At 33.3% G+C, this 27549-nt stretch overlaps 1 protein-coding gene and 1 long non-coding RNA gene across 2 annotated transcripts; both read left to right on the plus strand.

Annotated features, from left to right (window-relative positions):
* The first annotated feature begins 538 nt into the window (after positions 1 to 538).
* LOC132943960 (uncharacterized) lies at positions 539 to 14419 on the plus strand. The gene is made up of 6 exons (XM_061013140.1): positions 539 to 560; positions 891 to 938; positions 1528 to 1545; positions 9393 to 9443; positions 13702 to 13737; positions 14039 to 14419. The coding sequence occupies exons 2-6, from the start codon at positions 923 to 925 to the stop codon at positions 14230 to 14232; spliced, it is 315 nt and encodes a 104-aa protein (XP_060869123.1). The 5' UTR covers positions 539 to 560; positions 891 to 922; the 3' UTR covers positions 14233 to 14419.
* Positions 14420 to 18124: 3705 nt separating this feature from the next.
* On the plus strand, positions 18125 to 27338 carry LOC132943961 (uncharacterized). The gene is made up of 4 exons (XR_009664398.1): positions 18125 to 18151; positions 18231 to 18281; positions 26421 to 26465; positions 27160 to 27338. It is a non-coding gene; the product is annotated as an uncharacterized LOC132943961 (long non-coding RNA).
* Positions 27339 to 27549: the final 211 nt, after the last annotated feature.

Raw genomic sequence — 27549 nt, forward strand, 5'->3', positions numbered from 1 at the left:
GTTTTTTGAACTGTTTAACGTTATACTCATAACGTTATAAAAACGTTTTGAAGCCCTGGATATCATTGAATTCAAATTCAACACATTACAGTGACTTAACCAATGACGAGGTACACACGACAGTCGACACTTACTGCAAATTCTTCATTTATTTGATCGATTAAAAAAAAAAAATCATGTCTTTATTAAATAATAATGCTAACCAGACAAATAACATACACTTTCACTTATCAGTTATCACAATAATAAAATGTAGAAATAATTAGTTACCTAATGAAATTTCAAACTATATACTTCTTATCTATGTATAGAAATGTTCTATGTATTTAAATATTTAGTTGATTTTTGTCTTCTTATTTTAGCTTGTTACGGTAAGATATTTGTTAATTTATTGTAGTAGTATGTTGACGCTAAGACACTATGGGTTTTACATTGTTATTCTTTCAATTATTAAAGTTTGTTAAACATAATAATATTAATTTATTAATCTATTTTTTGATAAAATTAAAATTTGTTATTCTAACTCTTAACAGAATCATTAAAAAATGCTGGTTTTTTGGGTAATTAATTAATTGTGCTATTCATGTAGGTAGTATATAGTTAATACTATAGTATATAGAAATATGTAATATTATATTTATATGTTAGGTAGGTATATTATATTATAAATTATAATGATATATACCACATATACCTACCCACCTATGACCTATTGATGGTGAAACGTATTTATTTTTTTGTTTTTCCCACGTAAACAAATATAATTTAGTGAAGCCTAAAGGTTATACGGTATCTAGCACTAAAAATTTTCAACATTTTCCTTTGTCACATAATTACAGTTATTAATTATAATAATACAATTATATGATATCCAATAACCGTTATTTTAGACGTATCAGCTAAACAAAATATTCAAGACGTCATGCTGCCTACGTTTCGTAAGTATTTATTAGATCACAATATGTCATTGGCGCCAAACACATACCGACTTGGTTAGTTAAGTGGGTGGGTGGGTGGATAAAATAATGGTATAGGTATACTTCTGAGTCTTTCTGCTATAATTTTATTAAAGACAGGGATTACATTTTTTGTATGTAATTAGGTAAAACTAATTCATAGTCATTTGAAAGGGCTGTAAATTGGAAGGGATGGGTGGGGCAATCAAATTATTTGAACAGCCAGTTTCAATTTCATTCGGCGTTACTGCAATATATACTAATATTAATAAATATTGTCCTTGAACTATAATATTAAACTAATGTAAAAACATGTGTTTAATAATAAAAATAACAATAGTAATGTAGGTAGTATAATATAATATACCTATGAAGTTAAAATATGATTGAAGCATCAGATTGTTTAATATTCATCATAGACTTAAAGACGTAGAAATTATGTAATAAGAATCCAATATAATATAATGTAGTCAAACTTCGATGACAGTGTTTTGATATATTATTTATATTGCTATGTGGATTGGACGTTAAATAGGTTAATTATTAATATAAATAATTGTTTTATTCTTAGACATAAAAGAAACAGGTGGTAAGTCAGTTTATTTTATATTAGTGGTGTTTATTTAAGAGGATTACATACCGTGATTTTCTGTCTTTGTCTAACACACACGCGACATAGTGTTTTAGACGTGTTTTTTCGCCAAACATATCCTTGATACGGTGCGTCCGATTGGACGACCCGCGTCGTGAATAAAGTACAACAGTTGTATTTATGGTAATCAATTCTCTCTATTGCTATGTGAATTAATAATGATATTTATAATAATGGGACGAGTAAAGCGTCGATTTGTGCCGACCAGACTTAATTAAGTGGGTCGGCACAATCGGTGGTGCTTGGGTGCTGGTCGGGCGACTGCCGGACCTTATCTATACAACGGGCTATGGTTTATACAATGTATTTACAAAAATGGTTGGCCGGGGAGACGGCCGTCGTCGGTGCAAACTTAGTTAAGCGGCACTCCGGCGACGAACCAGACTCGGATCGGACAACTTAAATAAGTGCCGAGGTTGGGTATGTGTTGGCCCTGACAAGGGCCTTTTGATGCTGCAGCGCCGTGAGTTGTCGGTTTGTCCGATAATCCTGCAGGCCCGGGATATGAATGGCGGTTATGGATTGGCCGGCGTTGTTACTGCACGAATCGATTGACACGGGTCCTATGCCGTGGAGCGGCAGTCACGGGGTTAACTGGCACTGACGGTGTCGGAGGTTCGGCGCGTCGTCGGTCGTCGGCGGTTGGACGCACTGGTAGCCGGGAAGCGGCGTGTTCTTCTCTGGTCGGGGCTAAACGACACTTGCCGTCGGGTAGCAGCGTTGTAGTCGGCCTTCTGTGGCGGGGCGTCGCTTGCTGCCGTTGAGCGGCGCGGTCGTCGGTGTTCGTCGGCTGGATGCTTCTTGCGACCGTGGAGCGGTAATTTCGTCTGTCGTCGGTGGCTGGTGTTTCTGGTCCTGGTCCTTCTTCTATCTGAACGTGTTTGGTAGATGTTGATAGTTTGAAGGAATGAAATGGACTGACTAAGTTCCTTCGGTAGAACGGCTTTTGCCTATTTAACTATTCCAGGCTGTTTGCCTTTGATAGTCGCAGGATGTTTAATTGATTTGGTTGGTTGGGGTTTTTTTTTTTTTTTTTTTTATTATTTTTTATATTTTAGTTGCTTGCCCATAGTTTTGCTCTAGGGCGTTGTGTGTATCTTAAGTCAGGTGGTGGGGGATGATCTGACCTATGCTTCTGAGGTGATTATACTGAGACTTTGAGCATCGGTAAAACACTGCTGCAGCATTCTTTTTAATGGTGTTCCTGACAGTGTCAAAACCAGCTGTGTTTAGGAGAACTGAGTTTTGTACTATGGTCGGTTGACCCAGGATGGTTCTGATACCTATAGTTTGGACCGCTTCAATTTTCTTCCAAGAGGATTTGCAGATGAATGGTGTCCATGATGCACCAGCATAGGTTAAAATTGGTTGTATGTACATTTTGAAGAGGTTTAGTCTCGTCCTAGCTGGGATTGGGCATTTTTTGTTAAGCACTGGGTAGAGGGATCCTCGAATTTTGGTTGCTTTTTTGACTATCTGTTCGGCATGATTGGTGAAGCTGAGCTTGTGATCAATTGTAATTCCGAGGTATTTCACATTGTTTGACCAAGAGATTTCGATGTTGTTTACTTCAAGTTTGATGTTCAATTTTTGTGTACGACCGAAGAGTATTGCAGTGGTTTTTCCCTCGTTTATTCGGAGGCGCCACTTTTTGAACCACTCTGAGGCTGTGTTTATTTGGCGTTGGAGTTGGAGTGTTGCGTATCTCGCATTATGATTGGCGCAGTAGAACATAGTGTCATCTGCAAACAGCGATACATGGGCTTTTGGCTCTGTGGGCATGTCATTTGTGTAAATGTTGAAAAACGTAGGGGAGAGACACGAGCCTTGTGGTACGCCTGCCCTTGCTACTCTTAGCGATGAGTTTTGGCTTTCTATTTTGACGGAAAACGTTCGATCTGATAGGAAGGACTCAATTATTTTGATGAGTTGCAAAGGGATGTTCATTTCCATCATTTTGTGAAGAAGCCCATCATGCCTACGCAGTCAAAAGCTATTTCGACATCGAGGAAAACTGCGGCTGTTTGTATGCCCTGGTTAAGGTTAGCGCTAATTTGATCGATGAATTTGGTTAATTGGAGTGTTGTGGAGTGGTTCTGACGGAAGGCAAATTGTTCCTCTCTTATTTTACCAGCCAGTGAATTTTGTAGGTGAAAGAGAATTGAACGCTCGTAGATTTTTGACATGGATGAGAGGAGAGCTATAGGTCTATAGCTTTCCGGTAGTTGGAGGTTTTTGCCGGGTTTTGGGATTGATATTATATGAGATAGTTTCCATATATTAGGAAAGTAGCAAAGTTGGAAACAGCTATTGATGATTTTTGTCAGTTGTAATATTTTGTTTTTAGGCAAAGATTTTAGGGCTGTGTTTGTTATTTGGTCCCATCCAGGTGCTTTGTTCTTTGCTAGCATATCGATTTGTTTTTGGATTGTACCCGGAGTAGTGAAGATGGATGAACTATTTGTGACTGATTCTGACTAAGTTATGCTTTGCTTTGTATGTTGTGCACTATTTCAGGCTTTAAGCCTCTGGTAGTGTGAGTGAAGTAGTGGAAGGAGTGAGATGAATTGAGCTCAGGAGCTTGCAGAAGATTTTAGTTTGACTGGTGCTGGTAGATTAAAAGTTTATGGGTCGTTTTACATAGTTTGCTGTGATTGTAGTTCTATTGCTGATTTCGGAGATGTGGTTGTGAGGGGATTGCTGAATTTGAATTTTGACGGAGTTAGTTAGTGACTGAATGTGATCCTTGAGAAGTACAAAGCCGGTGGAATGGCGGATCGCTCTGTTATTCACGTACCATGGTTGTCCGGTAATTTGGCGGAGTGAGGTGGATTGGAGCCTTTCAAGCTTGGTCCAGCTATTGTTAGAGATGTTGGAGGCCCATATAGGTCATGCGTACGTGGCAATGAATCGGATGTAAGTGTTGTATATGAAGCATTTAGTGTTGATACTTAAAGTTGAGCTGGATAGCATGGAATATAATGAATGTTTGACTGCTTTGGATTTGTTAATAGTGGAGTTGATGTGTTTGAAAAATTTTAGTTTATGGTCAATATGAACACCGAGGTACTTCATGGAGGTTGACCACTTGATGTTGGTGTTTTTGGTGGGGTTGATGGAGTTTGAGGTGGATCTGTGGGAGAACATTACTGCAGTGGTTTTGAGAGGATTTATTGAGATTTTCCAGTCGTGGAACCACCTTACAGCTGCGTCGATCTGCAGTTGTAGCTTTTTGGAGGCGGCGTCGTTGGAAGTGCTGGTTGCGTAGAACAGTGTGTCGTCTGCGAAGAGTGCGGTTTTGCAGCTGGGGTGAGATGGTAGATCATTTATGTACAGACAGAATAAGTGTGGGGCGAGGCAGGAACCTTGAGGCACTCCTGCAAGAATTTTGCGTGGTGTGGATAGTTTGCCTTCAATTTTTATTTGGAAATGTCTGTCGGTCAGAAAGGAAGTAATGATGGTGATGAGGTCGCTGGGCACTTCGAGGTCGATGAGTTTGCTAATAAGGCCGTCATGCCAGACCTTGTCGAATGCTTTTTCCACATCGAGCAGGATTTCAGCAGTTTTCCTTCTTTTGTTGAGGTTGAAGGATATATCGTCGACTACGCTGAGTAATTGGGTGATGGTACTGTGAGAGCTTCTAAAGCCGTGTTGGTCTGGACGGATTTTGGAGGTGGTGAAGATCTTAAGTCTGGTGAGCAGTAGTTTCTCCAGAACCTTGGACATTGTATTGAGCAGTGATATCGGGCGATGATTGACTGGGTTGGTGACATCCTTGCCTGGCTTAGGAATGGTGATGACGATGGCATGCTTCCACTGTAGAGGGAAGTAACCAGCACGTTTGCACCAGTTGAGAATTCGACATATGTGAGTGATGGTTTTGCGACCACAGTGTTTAAGGGCGCTGTTGCTGATGCCGTCTGGCCCCGGAGCGCGCCGACTAGGGAGCGTCTTGATTACGTTCCAAACTTCTGAGGGAGTGAAGTATGAAGTAGTAGTGGGAGGAAGTGAGAGCATGTGAATAAGTTTGTTGTGGACTGATGAGTCAATTTGGTCGTTTCCCGGAGGGGAACGAAATTGTACTTCCAGAGAGTCTGCGAAAAGAGCGGCCTTGTGCTCCGGATCAAAGGTGAGGTTGCCTGCTGTGTCCTTGAGAGGGCGAGATGGTGGAGGTTTACGAAGCAGTGCCCGATTGAGTTTGAAAAAGCGAGACCAGGCGTTGGGACCTTCATTCAGAGAGCCGAGGAGATTGCTCCATTGATTATTTCGATGTTCTGCCATGAGTTGTTTAACTTTGGTGGTTTGGCGATTGTAGGAGGTTTTGGCGTCCGGATCTCTGGATCTTTGCCAGCGAGATCGTAGGCGACGTTTGAGATTAATTTCAAACTGCAGCTGCTTGGGTAGAGCTCTGGAACCTTCTTGGAGTGCAGATGGAGAGGTGTGAATGGCTATGCCATGTGACATGGTTGACGTTAGATTTTTGATCGCTGAATCAATGGAGCTAGTGGATGATCCGCTGGACGGTGAGTGGGTGACGGAGTCCATGAAAAGCTGGAACGCGGCCCAGTCGGTGACTTGTTTGGGTGCCGGGGGACACGAGGATGCCATGGTTGAGTGGAGTTCGAGTACAACTGGAGTGTGGTCTGAAGAGAGGTCGGTTGATAGGTTTTCGATGTGATGGTGAATGTTGTTAGCTTTAATGATGGCGATGTCTAAGATGTCTGGACTGTGGTTGGAGGCGTTTGGGTAGTGTGTAGGAGTGATTGGAGAAGCGACTGTTAGGTCATTTCTAGAGTTTATGAATCTGGCTAGAGTGTTTCCGGCCGTGTTGGTCCTCCTGCTGAACCATAGCTGATGTTTGCTGTTCAAGTCACCTGCTATGATGGTGTTGTAGGTGGTGTCTAGTAAAGCGGTGAGATCGGATGGAATGAGTATGTTGGTCGGTCTTTTGTATGCGGCGACCAGGCGGAGAACAGAGTTGTTGACTTGTATGTGCACAGCAGTTTGTTCTAAGGAAGTGGTTTGAACGGTGATGAAGTGGTGAGTGTACCTCTTGTGCACGAGAATAGCGGTGCCGCCTCCAGCCGAGTGGCCGGGGATTTGAGGGCGATTTGTGGTGTATGTGAAGAAGTTTGGAATGTTGATAGAGCGTTGACCAGTGAGGTGGGTCTCGTTGAGAAGCAAGATGTCGATTTTTTGTTGTTGAACGAAGTCTATGAGTTCAAGGCGCCTCCGAGTGACGCCTTGGCAGTTCCAGAATAATATGCGGGTGTTATTCATGTTGAAGGCTGGTGAGGATGAGTGGCAGAATTGTCAGCAAGGCAATGAAGGCATCTTTAACCTTCATTTTGTTAGAGGCAAGATTGGAAATGATGGTAGTGAGTTGAGAGGCCAGAGATACTGGGACAGTGGAGACTGCAGCGCCATTTGAGGTTGTGGAGGCGTATGTGCTGAGGTTGACAGGTTGACTGGTCGGTGGATTCGTGAGGGCAGAAGCAAGTGGGTTGACTGATGGAGATGATGATTGAGTGACTGTTTTTGAAGTGTTGGGTCTGGTAGGACGTCTTCTGTCCTTTTCTTGAATAAGCGAAGGACAGTTCTTGTAATTTGCTGTATGGGAACCGAGACAGTTGGCGCACGTAGGTGGTTCTTCGAGGGTCTTTGGGCAGTTCTTGGCCAAGTGACCCTGGGCACATTTGACGCACCTAGGAGTGTATCCGCAGTGAAGGCTGGAGTGACCAAACCTCTGGCAGGAGAAGCATTGGGCAGGGTTGGTGGATTTGTAAGGTTCAATTTTTACGGCCATGTAAAAAAGAGAGTGTTCATTGAAAATTTGTTTGCTGGAAGGAGAAGAAGCAAGAATCACCATGTGGAGGGGGAATTTACGAGTTGCGTTGCCGAATTGACGAACTGATGTGACGTCGTATCCTTTGGATTTGAGTTCTTCCGAGACCTCTGATTCGGTGATGTCTGAGAGTAAGCCACGGATGACTATTTTTAGTGTCCTTTCCTCCGAAGATGGAACGGTGTGGAATTCAGTATCGTGACTGTGAAGGTATTTTTGAACGGACCTAAATAGCTGAATGTCGATGCACTGGAGTTTGATGGAATTGTTGGTAGATGCCTTGGCTTGAATGCTGTCAGGAGGGACATCGGATAAAAGTTTGGCTGCGACTTTGCGCCAAGCAGTTCCTTGGATGAAGATCGGCGGAATTTTTTGAGCAGAAGGTGGTGGTGGTGAAGAGGTAGATGGCTCAGAGTTGATATCAGATAACACGCCACACTGAAAAGTCGGCCCAGATGACGGAGTTGGGTTAGATGATGGAGCCGAAGTGTAGCTATTTGATTGTGAGTCCGAGTCTGACGTGATAAATGATGAGCTATCGTCGGTGTTAATAGAAGCAGATGAAGGTGTTGGAGATTTGGGTTCTGGTCGCTGATGTGCGTCCCGTTGACGTAGCTTCATGTGGGCTGGTGTGTTGTTTTTATTCCGACCGCGGTGGTTACCCATGACGGTATGAATCGTGACTAATCGTAGGTTAACTAATCGTAGTGACTAAGTTATCGAGATCGTCCGGTATATATACCCTTTCTGATAACTTAGTCAGTCGCTGATTGGCCCGCGCGTTTGGTTATCCAGATGAACACCACACCTTTGTATTGCCGTTTGCATTTATTTGGTGCGGTTTTCATCTGTCACTTGTTCAGTTTTAACCTGTCCTTTCGTAGTATTTGCTGGTTTTGATAAAAACCCTTTTATTTCGTTTATTCCGTAAAATCCTCCCATTGATATAATAAAGCTATAAGAATTTTAAAAACAGATTTGAATTTTTTGTCAAGTCTACTTGAAATAGATTTTCCCACATTTTTGATTTTTTGAATTTAACTTCTCCAAATATTGAAATACGACAATTTCTTTAATTACTCGTTTTTAATATAATGTTTTTAGGAAATTGATGGATAAAATAAAAACGTGTGAAAATCGATTTCAAGTATTGACTTGATGAAAAAAATCTGTTTTTAGATTCTTTTTGTTTCATTAGAATTGGTATGTTTGGTAAAAAACACGTCTAAAATATTATGTCACGCGTGTGTTGGACAAAAACAGAAAATCATCAGGTGTAATCCCCTTAATATTTTGGATGATAATATAGATATAAAGGCATATAGGCGTATCTGTATTATACGCCACGACCAACAAAATAATTGACATTAAATAATTTTGGTCAAATCTAATTGAATGAATACAATTTTTTACGTTGAAAATGCCAAATTAATATTTCTTACAGAAGTAATAAAAAAAACTACGAGTGTGTGAGCCTTGGGGAAGTAAAACTTCTTTCATAAGTATTGGAGCCCGTGAAATTATAAATGAATTAGGGAGAGAGTGAGAAAAATCAATACAATAAAAATAAACGTTTACGCCACCGCCACCATGCATGACATGCAAAATAAATAAATAAACAAACACCTCGTTTCATTTTTCGTTACGATTTTTTTTTCACCCACACCTCAAGAAAGAAGTTTTACTTAAAAAAACCCCTTAATTGATGAAATACAATAAACGAACTACATAGATAAAAATGTTATGTTATGTTACCTACACATTACTTTAAAATATCTGATTTTAACATAATATTATCTAAACTTATTAATTAACTTACCGAAAGTATTCTGTACAGTCAAGGATGTACAAATCATGATAGAAAAAACTGATCAATCCAAAACAGAAAACTAATATGATTTTTACTAATATTTAAACAATTTTTTTCTATGTGCCTTAGGATATATATATGAGTTTTATCAATATCTCGTAAATCTCCGTAAACAACCAAGTATGTAACAATAAATACATTTTCAAAAATTTTTATGACAAGGCTTGAATCTACAAATGTTCTTTGTTAACAAGTTGACTGCCCTATAAATTTCACTTAACTTACCAAAATCGACTTGATACAAATATGATACACAGTCTTCTTTTCATTTTCATCCATGTAAATTAACACAATCTTACCAATTGTGCCTTGTGTATCACATTTGCTTCTCAACACAACTTGCCACAGTTGCCTTGAGTATCATATATGCACTCATTTATTTAGTTAAATTATAACTTCATAACACTAATTTTTGTCAATCCAACAATTGGATAAAATACTACACAATATTTGTAATCATATGGTATTTTGGCCTCTTTCCTAACTTTATTAGTTTTTTTTTCTATAAATTATAAAAATTAAAAATTAAAAAAAAAAAGTCATTAATTCGAACAATCATAATAATATTTATACTTATTAATGTTCATAATAATCTTAAATTAACAAATAAAATCAAATATTTCAGCATAAAAAATTTAACAAATAGTTATTAATATTATAGTAATATTATATTAGTGTCATACTGATATTCAAATTTCACCTGTACAAATAAAAATATAACATTTTAATGTAAAAACAAATTTTTAAAATAATATTATAATAAAGTAATTCACTATTTTTTATTAATTTTGTGTTCTTCAGAAAAACACGGAATACAATAAAATTTTATGCAACTAGCACATTTAGTTTTAATTTGTCTTGTGATTCTTTGGGCATACAAACGTCCACCTTGTTCTACCATATTTTTATAACAACTAGCACAACGCCCTCTTGATTTAGTTTCTACTAATTTGTGTACATTTTCAGTTGGAATCTCTTCATTTTTACTTAATAAATTTTCAATCAAGATTTCTCTGAATGTAGTTATATCAATTTTTTGTTTAGTTATCTCTTCATACAATGATAAAGCATTAAGAACGGAAGTATTTAAAAGTAATTCAAATGCAATTTTTTTATACCATTTCAATGTTCTCCTTAGTGGATTATGGTATGAGTTTCGAAGATCACATACATCCACCAATGATTTACCTTTTTTATAGTCTAATATAAGTTTTGGTTTAATTACCTACCTCTGATTTAAATTTATTAGTTGTTTTAACCATAGCTGCAGAGTGTTTTGTAGAAATAGCTAATACATCACGCTTGTCTTTCCATTTTAATACTGTTATACCTTTATTGCATTGTTTAGCAATAACTTCTCCTTTTTTTAATTTTTTTTTTATAACTTCTATGGGGTTGTTTTTTCTGTTTGAGCGTAGAGTTCCAACCAGATGAGTAGATCTTTTTAAAAGTTCACTGGCTAAGTCATAGCTGCTATACCAATTGTCGGTGTACATTGTTCTACCCATATCCAGGTATTCATCTGCCATTTCAGTTACAATTTTTGTTGATACTCTCTGGCCAACAGCAGATTCCTTACCAGCATAAATTTTGAATCCAACAGTATAGAAATTGTCAATGCATAATTTGAATATCTTTATGCCATATCTGTGTCTTTTACTCTTCAACCAATAAATGTATCACATCATCATCCAAAAATAATGAATAAAAATCATAAGGACTACCTTCGATTAGTGTTTCAATGATATCAGGATTGATGCCCACTGGCTCATTATTTGGGTTGAACACTATGTTAGATTGAAACCCATCATCAACATCATTCCAATAGGGTTCTGATGCATCTCAGTGATATTGATTGTGTTGTGAAGGAACAGTATCAGGCGTAGGTGGAATCTCGATATCAACATCATTTACATAATTTTCATTACCAAGTGCGAACAAGTCATATCGATAATTTGAATCATCACTTGAATCATTCTATGAAAAAACAGTATAAAATAAAGTATCATAATATACATATAACACTAAGTATAAATTATGTACAATCGAAGATATACCTCTAATTGAAAATCTGGATCAGCATCCGTGTCATCTTCGTCGGACCAATCAGACATATTATCCAGTAACTCTGATATATTGTTCTCATTCATAATTAATTTTTTTTTAAATAAAATATACGAAAAACGTTTAACTATTTTTTTGGAAATGACAAAATAGTTAAAATGATAACGCAATAGGTTGTCCATACTGATATATAAATTTATTATTTAATATATAATAACTATAAACAACTTTAATTGAAAATAAAAACAGAAAAACCACAAATAATTGTATACAAATCTATAAATACGAATTCTACTGGGGCCTGAGTATCAAATATGATACTCAGTTCAAACCGATTAATTATTATCAAATAATGAATTGTTATCATGAAATAAATAAACGTGTGTAGAAAAATATCGATATTATTCAAGAAAGTAGTGTGACCAACTTAGTTTGACTACAATATTTCTCTAGGACGAGATTCGTCTGATAAGTGAGAAGCATATATGATACTCAAGGCAAGGTTAGCATATCCGTTAAAATTTATAGGACGAAATTGGATAGTTATTCGTGTATCATATATGATACTCAAGGCAGTCAATTTGTTAATAGTGTCAAATTGTAATAACGTCTAACGATGCATTTTGCAATACAATTAGTTCTATATAATATACTTTGGTCGTTCTAAGCAAGATACGTTAATCGGATAATATATAGGATACGGAACGAAACCTTATCGGTTGATAACTAACTTTTCTTCATATTTGCAGACTCATAGCGATGGGTAATCGACGGTGGATAGTTTTCGTACTATTCATTAATTAGGATGGATAATGGATATGCATATTATATATCAACTATGATTGATTAATGGAAAACTGTGAGAACGCTAAAAGTCTAATTTGAAATTAAGAAAATACCAACTTCAAATGAACATTGATATAGTAAGGTGTCATTCTGTATCCTAAATATCTTAATTTGTAGTTCTAACAAACTATAAACGCTTATCTGAACTGAAAATCACTCAACAAGTATAACTTACAATTAATGTTAGTTGATGATTATTATTATGTAGGTTCATAAATTATTATTTAACGCAATGATTCAACGCGATGATAGGGCTAAAATGGTTGTTGTGCCACCATAAATTCTAATAATTAAGAAGTATGGATCACAAAATGATAAGATAGTACTCCTTCATTCTATTTTTTTTAACCAGCCCCTGAAGCCGTACCAGAATTTGTGTTGTTGCTGGCATACCCATTTGTTTTGTCATGCCAAATCTATGTGTATATTGTTAAGACAATTTTTTGTTACTTGTAACTTGTAAGAATTTTTCGATGATGTTCATGATAATCATAACTAATTAGTAATTATCCATGAACTCAAAACTATCTTTAGTGGTTGAAGGGGGGGGGGGGGGAGATACGTAAGATGACATCCCTCCGCTTTTATAATTTTTATTTTCCATCCTTCCTCTTATTTTATCGAAAATAATGCATCCCCCTAATAATTAAACACAAATATTAACATTTATCGATATGTAACGGTGTTTTTCATAAACATTTTATTTTTACGATGGTGTTTTAAATTAGTTTTTCAATAATGAAATGAATAACGATTTTTAAGTATTATAACTTTTTGGATCAGAAACAACTTTATGTTGATAATATAATATATTAATTATTTAGATCTAAGGACGTTTTCAAGATTTGTACTTTAAATGCTTATAAAAGAATTTGTGACTGTGGACTTTTAATATTTTTCAAATGTCATTGTAACAATATATTAGGAGACTTTTATTAAATTGTCAAGCTTTTTTACCCAGCAAATAAAATTTTATTGACATTCATAAAAAAATTGGAAACTGAAAATGTTCGTAAACAGTTCAAAACAAATCGAAATATTTTTAAATTTTTTTCATGTATAGAAAATGCTAATATAAATATTCAGTGAAAATTGCATGTATCTACGGTAGTTTTTTTAGAGTTACACCAAAAACCAAAATCGATTTTGTCAAAAACTGATTTTGCGTAAAAATGTCCAGTTTAACTTATTTTTTTTTTGTTTTTCCCGGCGTTTTTGAAAACTACTGGTAATTTTAAATTTTGACCTCCCAAATGAACCAACTAAATTCTCCTCATATCGAACAAGATTTTGAAGTTAAAAATCGAAGCATTATTTCAACTACTTATCATGTACACTGTACACAGAAACAATTAGTAAAAATAAAATTTAGAATAATAATAGTCTTAAATGAAGACTCTTATGATTGTCAACATAACTTTTGATTTACACAATAGTAATGTTATTATACGGTTATCTTTGATTTTAGCGGACCGTTATCAAATAGTAAACCCCAATGACAGTCGTAAGTTATTATTTGGCTTATAGATTTTTAGATAAATGTGCAGACGAGTTACAAAATGTCAATCTTATATTTTCTTAACAATAGTGTATTAATTTCGATAAAATTGTATCTATAATAGGTATTAAAGAAGTCCGTTATAAGAAATATACTACAATCCATGTATTTTGGATTTGTGTGAAGTCCAGATCAATAAAAGAAATCTTAATCATAATTGAAATTTAAAATTATATGTATATTTGTATAATACTTTTATGGTAATTGTATTATATTCTAAGGCTTATAATATAATTTACAAATTTAGAAATTGGAATTCAAGTTGGATATCTAAGAAATTGGTGCGGTGTTCAAGGTAAACGCATTTTTTATTCAAGTGCATCTTATAAAATTCTGTACCAATTTAAGTTTATAAAACTATCTATTTTTATTAAAAAGTTTTTTTTTTCATTGAGTTATAAGAAAAATATAGCAGATCATGAAAATTACTATATTTTGTAATAGTCGTATGTATATAATATATCTACGTACAACATAATATATAAGTCTTGCACTAATTGTTTACTATAATTACAGCCATAAGCTAAAATCCTAATAATGTTGCGTCCCCCTAACTTTTTCAGTTATATATCTTCAGTTTTCGCCATTCACTAATAAACTTTAAACAAAATATTGCATTGTAAATTACACATAGGTACACATGTTTCGACAATAATGTTGAAATGAAGAAAATGTAAAATGTTTTCATTTTTCGATTTGATTTAGGAATGTTAGGACGTTAGGTATAATATAATTAATTTATTAATATTGTTATATTAATAATTAATGTTAAGAGGACGCCAAACGTGCATGTGTCGTCACCATCTCTCAAATACACAACATATCAAATATTACGTTGTACGAGACCCATCTCCTAAAAAATAAATAACTAAAGTAATAGTAGTCAAAGGGTTTTATTTATTCATAAATAACTAATGACAATATCCGTCTTTGGATAATGGTGATTTCGTCTTCTTTTGATGGTTCTGCTTGTGCGATCGTTATGGGTTAGGTTAGTCGTGGTGAACCTGTCACGTGAGTTGCTGGATTGCTGAGGACCGGCTGCTGGTGTGCGATTGTTATTATTGCTCCTGTGGTTCTTCTTGTCGTAGTTGACTGGTGTCGCTTGTCCTGGTCTTCTCCGCCGTTGGTCACTGGTTTGCGGGACAAAGGTATCTGCACAACGGACAACTCGAATAAGTGCCGACAAGTGAGTACCTACGAGTCAGACAACGCAAGTTGTCACCTAATAAGTGCCACCTGGTATTTTATATACATATATTCCAGTATCTCGGAACACCTTTGATTCGAATCTATAAAGTTAATTATTAGGCAAGAATCAAAGGTAGGGAAAAAGTGACTCGGTGCGTTCGGATTTGGCTCTTATATGATATTCCGTCCCTCTCCGTGTTAGTTTATTGTTCCGTAATCCTGCTACTTTACCGTGTGTTTGAATACGGTCCGAAACCTCGTCAGCCCATAGCGCCCTCTGCTGTCCCATGCTTGAGTGATCGTGTGTCCGTTCCGCCGCCTGCCGGTGGTGCTGTCATCCAGTGTCTATGACCTGCCCCGTTACAGCGTCCATTTTACTCTTGACACATAACACAAATTACTAATTAGGGCTCAGATTATTTTCCAGAGAATCTCGCAAGCTTTTATTGATATTTTAAGTACGAAGCAAGTTACTAAGCAAGTCAAAACTTTAAATTTTAAAATAATCATAGCTTGCTTAAAAATTAAAATATCAATAAAAGCCTATTCAGTCTAGTTTTAAAAACAAGAGTGTACAATGGATTATTCTGAACCTATAATTTGGTATGTTGAAAGTTTATAAGATGGAACCAACACATGCAGGTACCAATTACCAAATTAATAATTCTACCAAGACTAGAAGTAAAAATGGTTTGAAACAAAATAATCAATCTGTCAATCCACACTATAATATTTTATATATGGGCGTATAATACATATGTAAAACAGTAATAGTTATCTAATATTATTATCTTCTTCATACAATGGTACAAATAGAATTTGTTCGATTTTATTGCATGTCAAATGATGATTCCCATGTATTACAATATTTGAAATTGTGTTTATTATATTTTATGTTTCATCGCAGTTTGTCACGGTAAGATTATACAATGTACCTATTACCTACATATTATTCGTATAAGTAAATTACATGTACGTATAGTATATACATTTTAAAATGTGTTTAAGCGATAGGGTGTTATTCTAATTTGTTTGTTTTCGATCATCGAAATATTACTTACCTATTGGTTAGTCCTTATTTATTAGATACCTTAGGTTATATATTATAAAATATCATAAAGCACCTAAACTCATTGAATAATTTATAAAAGAAACTTACAATTATTTTGGGTTCATCGACTGATTTTTCAAGATTTGAAGACTTGAGAGCTGAGATCAAACTTTAAAATTTTTTTATGGCCAAAAAAAATATAATGTATATTCATTACCTAGTCAATGTTTGACGTACCTAGTAATTCGTCTTTTATTATTATCTTGTTTTGTTAATTATAGATCTAAATAATGAATAATGCACCGAACATCATCTATATTTAATAAATATACCTATGACAATGTTCAATACTTGAATATATTATAAAATATTTTTTTTCATATTTAGCTGATTTAATGAATGCAGGTTATCTATGTAAGTATACCCAATAGTATTATTATTATTATTATTATTATTTGATTTTTGATTTTCCTTACATGTACAAATGCAATAAATTATTTAGACATAATGTATATTATCTATTTGATATGGTGATTTTGATTAAAAATCTATATGTGAGGTAGTTAGCTTTGGTAGTTAGCTTGGTAGTTAGGTAGTTAGTTTTGTAAAAAATGCATTTAAGAAGTATTTCAACACTAAATTCTCAAAAATATTTTTTAGTTGTACCAAATATATAGGGTAATCTACACATTTTATATTATTGCAAATTGACAACGATGTTTTCATTGATAGTAAACTTTTATTTTATAGAAATTAAAAATTACAGTGTAAATGTTATATTAACTGGTAAAGAATAACAAGAAAAATAAATTGGATGAAATCAGCAGTATTCGATGCGCCAACGAATTATATTTAAAATGATTAGGAGGTACCTTAATATTACAAAATATTATTTTAATAGTATGTATTTAAATACCGGTAGGTATATGTTACTCAAATCGTTTGTAATTCTCTAGAAAAGCGATGAATTGAATGTTTAGCTATCATCTGTATGGCGGTATTTTAAATTTGATTTAAATTTCAGATGAGCATTTTACGGATAATTACATTTATGTATTACCATCAATAAGTAAGTTATTCAGTAAAATGTTTAACGTAACGGAACAATTAAAATATATTGTCCTACCCGTGTGTCTGGAAATCCCCAAACATAAAAATTATAATGACAAGTCAAATTGCAGGAATGAGTAAAGACTATATTATGATATTATAATATATTATACTCTATACGGAGTAGAAAATATTGTACATACATAGGTACACTGTATTTTGATACCAAAAAAAGATGTCACGAGTACCGTCTACATGATCATATTAATATTGTTATGTTATTAATAAAATATTTCATTTGGATCTTGTAGAAACAAAAATTTCAAGTAAGTGTCTATCATTAATTGCAATAAAGGATGAACGGGGATTTTCTAAATAAATGTGCATTATATAAAACTTAAATTTAATTTGATTAATAGTCTAAATACCTATTAAAAAGTAGCTTTGTAAAAACTTTTAATATTATGTCCGATGAACAAAATACGATGGGCTATGAAAAAAGTTAGCACCAAGAAAATACTTCCGGTTCATGATTGAGTTTATTACCACAGTCGTTGGATAAAATACAATATGAGATTTATGAAACGTATTGTAAAATGATTAATTAACGATTACAATTACGATGACATTTTTATTACAAACGTTTCAATTAATATTCTACGCTTTATTCATAGCTTAAAGGTACAAATATGTTAAACTGATATCGTATTATTTATGCAAGTCGTTAAGTAAAAAATATCGTTGGTACGTATTATGGACCGATATTAGCGAAAAAATAAGTTATATATTCCTATATTTTGCTTATTACTTTAAGCTAGCAATTCTTAAAAATGTTACCATTGTCCAAATGACAAAGGTGTCTACATTTGGACAATGCCACCTTCAATCTAAATACGTGGTACATTTTTAATTTTCAATAAGTATTAATCTTTAATGTATTTAATATTGTTAATGTGGTCTTCATAAAATGTTCAACACAACAAATAAAATTCATATGTTTCTTGGTATTTATATATAATTTATAAATTTGTTTTTTTCTTTTTTAAGCAGGTGGACAGGTTTTGTCTAGTACGTTTATAGTATTTATATAAAGGCACTACTAAAATATGTCGATATTATATTATGAACATGTTTGATTTTTTTTTAGAATTTGTCATAGATTACTCTGCGCATTTGGATTTTATTATAACTATGAATAGTACGTATTGAAATATTCAATAAGAATTAATAATTATAAAAGTATAGTAAAAATTGTGACACATTTTTAAAATTTAAAGTTACTGTTGAAGGATTTTGACACTGAATTTCTCCAGACAGCTTATTCAACTCTGGAGAGTAATCTGTAGTTTTCAACTTCAAACAAGCATCAAGGCTGATTTCATTCAGTTTCTTAATTTATTCTTAATAAAGTTCATATTTGAAAATGTTTGCTCACAAATGTAAGTAGATCCAAAAATGGCCAAAATTCGGAAAGCACCCATTTTTAATTGGCTGAAACTTTCGGGAAGACTGTTCCATATATCAAATATAACTTGCTTTTCTTTTTGACATTTAGCGAGTTCCGTCCATTTATGGTTCGCAGCTAAAAATCCTTTTTCCCTTTCCAGATTTTCAATAATATCCGTTTTCAAATTCTCAAATTTTGTAGACCAAAGATCTTTGGTTTTTAATTATATTAATTGCAATGAAAATAGTCTTTTGGCGAAAGATGGAAACGATGGAAAATTAATTTGTCAAGTCTCCACTATGAGTGGTGATGTCAAGAACTTCAACGTAGATTTATATTTTCGAAAATCTTCAAAACGTCTTCTAAACGAATTTTTCATGGATTGAATGGCTGATTTAAAATACTCCAAATCAATAATACAACCTGAGGTTTCCGTGTACTCTTTCAAAGATTCAAAATGATCAAGATTTCCGCTGTCAATATCTTCTGAAAAAAGCTGAAGTTGTTGTTCGAAAGAAAGAACAGTTTCCAGTAGTGTATGTGCTGTATTTTCCTTACCTTGAAGCTTTTTATTTAAGTGATTTAGAGATGAAGTCAAATCTACAGCCAAATACAATTTTTGTAGCCACATATCATCGCACAATTCGGGGTAGTTGATGCCTTTATTCGTTAAAAAATCTTTTATGGGTTCGAAACAATCTGTAAAGCGCTTCAAAACAGCCCCTCTCGATAACCAACGTACATTATTGAACATTAGAAGAACCTTGTATCGGGCATTAACTTCATCAAGTAATGCACGAAACTGTCTATGGTTCAGAGCTGAAGCTATGATTTTGTTAATAATTTTCACTTCTAGTGCAATGACTTGGTTAATTTCAACTGGAAATGTTTGAGCACATAAAGCTTCTTGATGAACAATACATTGAAAAGAAAGTAGTTCATGTTTCACATTTTGGCCAAAAAGAGTAACAAATCTTTTATATTTACCAATCATATTTGGTAATCCATCAGTGCAAAGAGATATCAGCTTATCTAAATTGATTTCTTTCTCTTTACAAAATTCTGTAATTGCAGCGCAAATGTCCTCTCCACGAGTTTGTCCTTTGAGCGGTAGTAAACCCAGTAATTCTTCATGAACACCCGTAGACGAAACATACCGTCCCATTAAAGTGAGTTGAGCGATGTTTTTAACGTCACATGATTCATCACAAGCTAAGGAAAATACAGGTGATGACTTCAGATCGGAAAACTGTTGTTCTGTGACATTTTCAGCCATTCTAACAGCTCTATCACGAACAGTAGTTTCCGACAGCGGAATATCCTTTATTTTATTGATTATTTCTGTTTTATTTTTAAATTCAGAAAAGAGATGTTCTGACATACCAATAAAACATTTTTTAATATATTCTCCATCAGTGAACGGTTATCCAGATTTCATGATTTCGTGAGATACAACAAAACTAGCTGCAGTCAAATTAGACGCCGACTGCAACCAGTTATTAAATTTAGATGTCGATTGTTGAGATTTACGAATTAACTCGGCCTACATATACGTCATAACAAATATTAGATTTTAGTAAGCCAACAAAATTCTTCAGTGAGCCAAGTGATGGCAACACAAAACCAAATAAGAGGCCCAACTGAACCTATCCGATGAATATGGCTTCGATTGCTTTAGTGATTTTACTTTTATACTTCATTGAGTAATACCTAACAAATGAACAATCATTTCCACATGTACAGGATGATTCGTCACTTTTGGGATTTTTAAATATACTTACAATATACCACATTTTAAAATTATCGTTATTTTTGTACTACCTACTTAAAAAGTGTCATGTGATGATACAAACTTTTGTTTTTCAAATAAGAACGCTCCTTTTTTAATATAAATTAATTACCTAGTGGATATTTTTTTTTTAAATGTTGATGTTCCTAGTTCAAATTTCAAACGAATTGTTTCTCAGTTATTAAAATGTTTATGATAAGAATAATTGTCCTTAAAAATGATTTTACAAAAATATAAAATAGATGCAATGTAATATTGAATTTTTTTTTAATTATATAGTATTATTATTTTCACAAATTATAATAATTGTTGATAAATTTATATTAATTACTGGAATTTTTAAATCGCTATAGCTCCTATAACACCCAAACGTATTATCATTAATCTAGAGTTGATGGTGTTGAAGTCAGATACCGTACGGTCATTGTGTTATTCTATAAGTAGTAAAAAAAATACCAAGAGTTTTAAAATATAGTATTTACGTATATTTAAAAATTCAAAAAACCAGATTTTGAATAATTGTATTATTGGATAAAATGAGGGTGAAAAGGCTTGGTGAATCACCCTGTATTAATAATTATATACTAATAATATATATAGATATAGATGTATAGATATAAGACGTAATTGTAATTATATATTAGTTTTTTTTTTATATTTTAATGACTAAATATATTTGAATTGTATGACGTATGTAAACAATATCTACAGTAATCTAAATATATAAAAGACAAAAAATGTTTGCACTTTCGTCCTTTATGTAATTCTAAACCGTTCATCCGATTGTGATACAATTTGGTAGGTACAGAGATAGATTAGACCACGGTAAAGAATATAGGCTACATTTTTTCGAGAAAAGAGGTAAATAAGAGGTATGCCCGGGGAGATTAGACCTCTTATTCAAACAAGGGATTTAAACAGGGGTCTCGAGTTTGAACCACGGCCTGTGAATGTGTGCACATATTTTTCGCATTGTTCTTTTTTTTGGAAATTTTCGTTTATAAATGGTTGCTTGTGAATTTTTCACTGGTTGTTTATATTTGCATTTTCTATATACGATAAAATTTTCAAAATATTTTTATTTGTTTTGAACTGTTTAGAAACATTTTCTGGTTTCCAATTTTATTAGTCTTTTTTTCTATGAATGTCAAGGTTTTATTTTAATCTTAGTCACAGTTTTTATTTATAAGCATTTAAAGTTCAAATCTTGACAAAATACAAAAAAATCACGAAAATTAGCAAATTATTTTGAGTTGAGTATCCATAAAAATTTTCTTTTTTAAATTTAAGATTTGAAAATGTAATACAAGATTATCTATAAGTGTGTCTACCTTTATCAAAAAAAAAAAAGTCTACAAGAAAGTCAAATTAAACTTTTATGAGCGTTTGAAATTCATATTTTTACAACATTTGATATTCACTTGTTTTCTCATGTAACGGTTTTCTAATTTTATTTTAATAAAAAAACTTATGACTGTAGATACTTGACAATTTCACTGGATGTTTTTTTAGCATTTTCTATACACGATAAAATTTTGAAAATAATTTGACTCTTTTTGAGCTGTCTACGGACTTTTTTTTTCTATAAATATCAATAAAATTGTATTTGTTGTGTAAAAAAGCATGAAAATTTAATGCAAGGCTCCTGATATATTGTTACAAAAGCAGTTAAAAAATATTAAAAATACATTTGCACAATTTTTTTTTATAAGAATTTAAAGTTCAAATTTTAAGAAAATTTATCAAATTTAAAGTTTAATATTCAAATTTATAATTTATTAATTATTTTGTAGTTAAAAATGTATAAATTGTTCAACTTTTATAGCTAAAGATTGAAAATTTAAAACAAGGTTCCACGTAAATAGGTTGTATATAAATTACTTTATTCACAATAATATCATCAAATATACTTGGATATATCATAGGCTAACTGACCGTTTTCGCTCAGAATCGTTTTTCTTATACAATGATCAAGAATTTAGTATCTGTCCTAGGCATTTCACAAATTTCAGGCCACTTAGAAAAAGCATCCGTTAAAATAAAAAACATTTTTCCAGGGACTGGACCTAAGAAATCAATATGCACCCTGTTGAAAACACCCACACTATCTGGCCGCTTGATCAACTTGACTAGCGGTGGATCTGGTCTTGCTTCCACACAAAGAGTACAACTACTCACAAACCGTTCAATGTCCTTATCCAAATTTGGCCACCAAAAATGAGCCAGATTCTTTAATTTCGCAGTAGCCATGTGTGCAACATGCCACTCATTAAGTAGTACTTTCCAGTGGAGGCTGGTGGGTGCTGGTGGTTGGGGTGTGACTTTAAATATAATAGCGGTAGCCATAGGTATAACAAATTATTTAAAATTTAAATAATTTGCTATACCTATGTATATTTAATATACGAAAATATACATCTTACCATGCGTCTTACTTTTTTTTATAGGGTCGCAGTAGAAAATGGAAATTAAAATAATAATAATAGCGATTTGTAACCGACAACGCTGTTAATTTTAAAAATAAATTACCCAATATAGTAATATATAAATATTTTACTGTATGGACGACGCTGCCGGTCGTCCAAACCCGTATATAACATTGCAGCAACAATAAACGTACCCGCACGCACACGATTGCAGCGAATAGCTTATCCATGCGTAATACGAATATTGTTCGGACGACGCTACCGGTCGTCCAAACACTTCTCGTGTGTACATGCGTACGGCGTACCCATATGCTCCTGGTATCTGAGATAAATAACCAGTTCGCACACGACAATTAATGTAATAGACAAATGTAAAGTAGTAACTAGTAGGTAATTTATAACTATTTTAATATTTAAAAATTTGCAATATTTTTTAAAAATGTAAAATTAAGAATATTATTCAATTAAATGTCTTCATTTAATTAATTTTAGTAGGGGGTGCGATCGTCCCGTCGTCCAAACCACGAGCCGTCACTGGTCCTTCCTGTAAAACTTTTGGTATAATAACTCTATAACCCCACATAATAATTCCTTCTTCAGCGTACAACTCATCTTTTTTATTAACAAAATATTTAAATATTCTTCACCGAGGTCCTCTTCTATCACATCTAAAGGAAGTCTAGACAATCCGCCAGCCACACAATTCTCGCTTCACTTAACATAAACAATACTATAATCAAAACTGGACAGAAACATAGCTCAACGTTGTAACTTACCAGCTGCCATAACAGATACCTGTTATGGCAGCTGGTATACACCTTTTTTCTCTCCAAAAATTGACAACAACGGTTTATGATCTGTCCTCAATAAAAACTTTCTTCTTAGCAAATACTGTTCAACTTTCGGACCGCCTAAAATTTGCCAATGCCTCCTTAATAAAAACTGAGTACTTTTGTTCAGTTTCACTTAAAACTCTTGATATAAATCACAGGTCTCTCTATTCCACCAGGTTAAACACAAGATAACACTGCATCCATTACTATACCTTTTTGAGATGCGTCACAACTCAACACCAATTCCATAGAAGAGACATAATGCACCAAAATGTCATCTGAACACATTAATTCTTTTACTTTACAAAAAGCTTCCTCACATTTATCAGACCAAACATATTATTGTCCTTTCTTTAATAATTGATAAATGGGTTCTATTAAACCTGACAAGTTTTTAATAAATTTACCATAGTAATTTATCATACCTGCAAACGCTCTTACTTCATGCAAATTTTGTGGTCTAGGGGCCAACCTAATTGCCTCCATCTTAGAGCAATCCTTCTCAAGACCTTTAGCACAAATTACATAACCTAAGTAATGAATCCCTTCTTGAAAAAAACTGCATTTACTTAAATTAACCCAGAAACCTGCTTCTTTTAGTCTACTAAAAACTCCTTTTAAATTATTAATATGTTCCTCATACGTAGAACCAGTTACCATCACATCATCTAAAATATTTATTGTGTTCTTTAAACCAAGCAAAACTTTTTTAACTACTTTCTGGAAAATTGCACAGGCTGGTTTGGTTAGGGCACTATAGTTAAAGGTATGCGACGCCGCCATTTTGCGACTATAATGTTATGTGAATATGAATTTCTCCCCCTTTATTTTAACATTTTATCATTGATAAATGGGTCACAAAATGGTGGCGTAGCATACCCATTATATGTAGAGCCTTAGTTTGGTTCCATACGATAATCTATTTACCAAATAAATCCCTTTATGTGTGCTCCAAGCTAGAAGTTTTCTTGCCTCTTCACCCAACACTAATTTATTATATTATGCATTACGGAAATCAATTTTTGAGAAGGTTTTTCCCACATGTAGTGCTCCATACAATTCTTCCACTCTGGGCAAAGGGTGTTTAACATCCTCTAAAAACTTATTCACTGTAGTTTTATAATCATCACAAATTCTTATCTCTCCATTATTATCCACTAAGGTAATAACACCTTCTTTCTCTAATCTACTTAACTCATTTTCTACCTTAACTTTAAACGCAAAAGAAATCGTTCTAGGTTTGATAAATACTGGACTTGAATCTGGTTTAACTTTTAAATTAATTTTTTCAAAACTGTAAATATGTGTATAACCTATATAACCTAACTTATAATCAACAAACATCTCCACTTCACCAACTGGTTAATTTATTGCTCCATCATCTTTAAGTTTCACACAAGTAGGTTTCCTTGCCCGTATTCTTATAGTACTAAGGTGCCTCCTGTCCTCAGCTTTTGTAATTCTTGCCCTTGCAAGTATTTAATACATTTACATCGCTGATTGAACTTTTAATTGTTGATTCATACTTCAGCGCTAGCTCTACTATAGTTTTCAATGTTTTAGTTTCAGGATCCTCTTCACAGGGCCGGTCCAACACTTTACCTGCTCTTAGTCTGGACACTAACTTATCCTTCAGTACACCATTTAATTTTGTAATAAATTTGCACTCGATGGCTACATTTTTGAATTTAGCATACCTACTTCCACAAGTTTCACTTTCATTTTGTTGAAGATCATAAAATTCGATATGTCCCGAAATACCGGAACTGCTGGAGAAAAATGACCATCTAATAATTCACAAATTTCTGTATACGGTCTGTCTTTAGGCAAAATCGGAACACTCAAATCCTTTACTATCTTGTAAGTATTTAAGCCAACCACTGACAGCAATATCGGAACCTTCCTTCCTTCTTCGATGCCATTGACTAGGAAATAATGTTCCAGCCTTTTCTGGTACAATTTCCGGTCGTCCGTCACCTCAAATTCTGAAACCGTACCAATACTACCAAACACGTGGAATTTGTCTGGAGCTATTACTTTGATGTCCAATATTATCGTACTTTACCTTACGCAAGAAAATAAAAGTACACCATTTTGTCTTCGTCACCAATGTAGAATATTCGTCGGTGTAACGAATAAATAAATTAATAAATTAATAAATTAACACACACATGGAAATCGTTGGAAATGAGTGCTTTAATAACCTTTTACAAAAGACGATATAATATAAAATAACGCGTACCTATTATCAATATACTGACATAACCTATGAACAAATCAGTCGGACAGTGTAGCCAAGTTACATTAATCTTATCAGGACAAGCCACGGAAGAAATGGACATTATGTAATGTTCAAATAGAAGCTACGTGATTTTGAAACATGTGACTTTAGGTCACGAACTTCGGGACTTCTAGACACACCACTATTAAGTTTCCAATTCGTGTATTTAAAGTACCATGAAAGATATCCACTGGCCATAAAATAAGTGGTGAAGTGGATGGAGATCCTGGATCTTGTATTGTAAAACGACCTATATAATGTTTATATCTATCAAATTGTTATTAAAATATTAATAAATTATTGTTATTAGTGAGTTGATTTCACATTTATGTTTATTTATTATTCATTTTTATCTTTGTCGAAACGTTGTATTTTATATAAAATGTTATTTTAAATAGGGAAATTATGCGTTTTATTCATAGTTTTAATAAATGTTATAATCAGAGATCTGAGACTATTAAATATGATTTGCATCTTAAATATTGTATTATAATATTTTGGCCACACAGTTTAAACCTACGCAGTTATTATTACCGTTAATTATATTCTTCTATGTTTCAGATACATTTAGTCACGCTGAACATAATGATTACAATATTCCTGCAAGTTAGTTATTGTTATAATTTTTTATGTAACTCGTTATATATGTTGAGGGAAAAGTAGGAAATTGGGAATTGCGCACAATGCTCAATTTCAGTGGTCATTGTAGAAAAAGTTTTCATTGCCTATATTCTCCAGAAATTATGTACAATGACCAAATAAAAGTGGAAGAAGTAGATCAAATGTTGAAATTAGTAAACCTACATTTTATGATTTTATTATACAAAGTATAGCATAAGATTTAAATTAAAAATATAAATTAAAAATATGATTATAATCTGTATAGAACTTAAACTTAAACTAAATTTTTTTTAAGGAGGACGCCCTCCAGTTCCCTTCTCTCAATCATGCCTTCTATAATATTATATTATGCAGCAATCTGAGTGTCTTAACACGCATGTCCACCAATTTTCTAACTTTATGCTTTAATCACATCCACGTGTATTCGATTTTCTTTAAAAATGTCAAGTAACTATTCGTTAGTTGTTTTCCTCTCAATCTAGCTTCTCCTGTTCATCCGCCTCCAACACCACATTTCAATGACATCTAGTTTTTTCTTATATATATGTTATATTATATCAGTGTTCATACCTAGTATACCTCTTAACATTTTTTTATGAATCTAATCAGTAAATCAAATTAGATAATTGAAGAAAACAACGCAAATTTACAAATATTTAAGTTTTTTTTTTTGTTTTAGATGGATCGCCAAAAAGCCCACTTGATTGGTGTAAATTTACTGTTGAGTTTTAAAAAAAAAAATAACGTTTCCAATAAAACGTTGAAAAACATTAAATTTATTCCTATAAAATTTAAAAAAAATAACCAAATAATTATGTTTAAAAATAACAATAACATGGTTTTCATAAAATTAAATTCTTATCAGTTACTGTATATTTACTGCGTAATATTAAATCAAGATTTATTTTTCAATTCCCAATTTTTTTTATGTCAACCTATTACCACACCTATTTTATGCCTTTCGTACCTGCAGAACTTACACACAAATAACAGTATATATTAATAACATGATATTATTCATTCTAACTATATAAATGTAAAATGAAAATCTTTGTACAGGGTAAATTTT

This window comes from Metopolophium dirhodum, chromosome 4, assembly GCF_019925205.1.
Source record: "Metopolophium dirhodum isolate CAU chromosome 4, ASM1992520v1, whole genome shotgun sequence".
NCBI classification, from domain to species: domain Eukaryota; kingdom Metazoa; phylum Arthropoda; class Insecta; order Hemiptera; family Aphididae; genus Metopolophium; species Metopolophium dirhodum.

Excerpts from the sequence above, each read along its gene's own strand:
- LOC132943960 (XM_061013140.1), top strand. Across the intron at positions 9,444-13,701 it reads AAATCTCCGTAAACAACCAA|CGGACCGTTATCAAATAGTA; the intron begins GTATGTAACAAT and ends CTTTGATTTTAG. Across the intron at positions 13,738-14,038 it reads AGTAAACCCCAATGACAGTC|AAATTGGAATTCAAGTTGGA; the intron begins GTAAGTTATTAT and ends TTACAAATTTAG.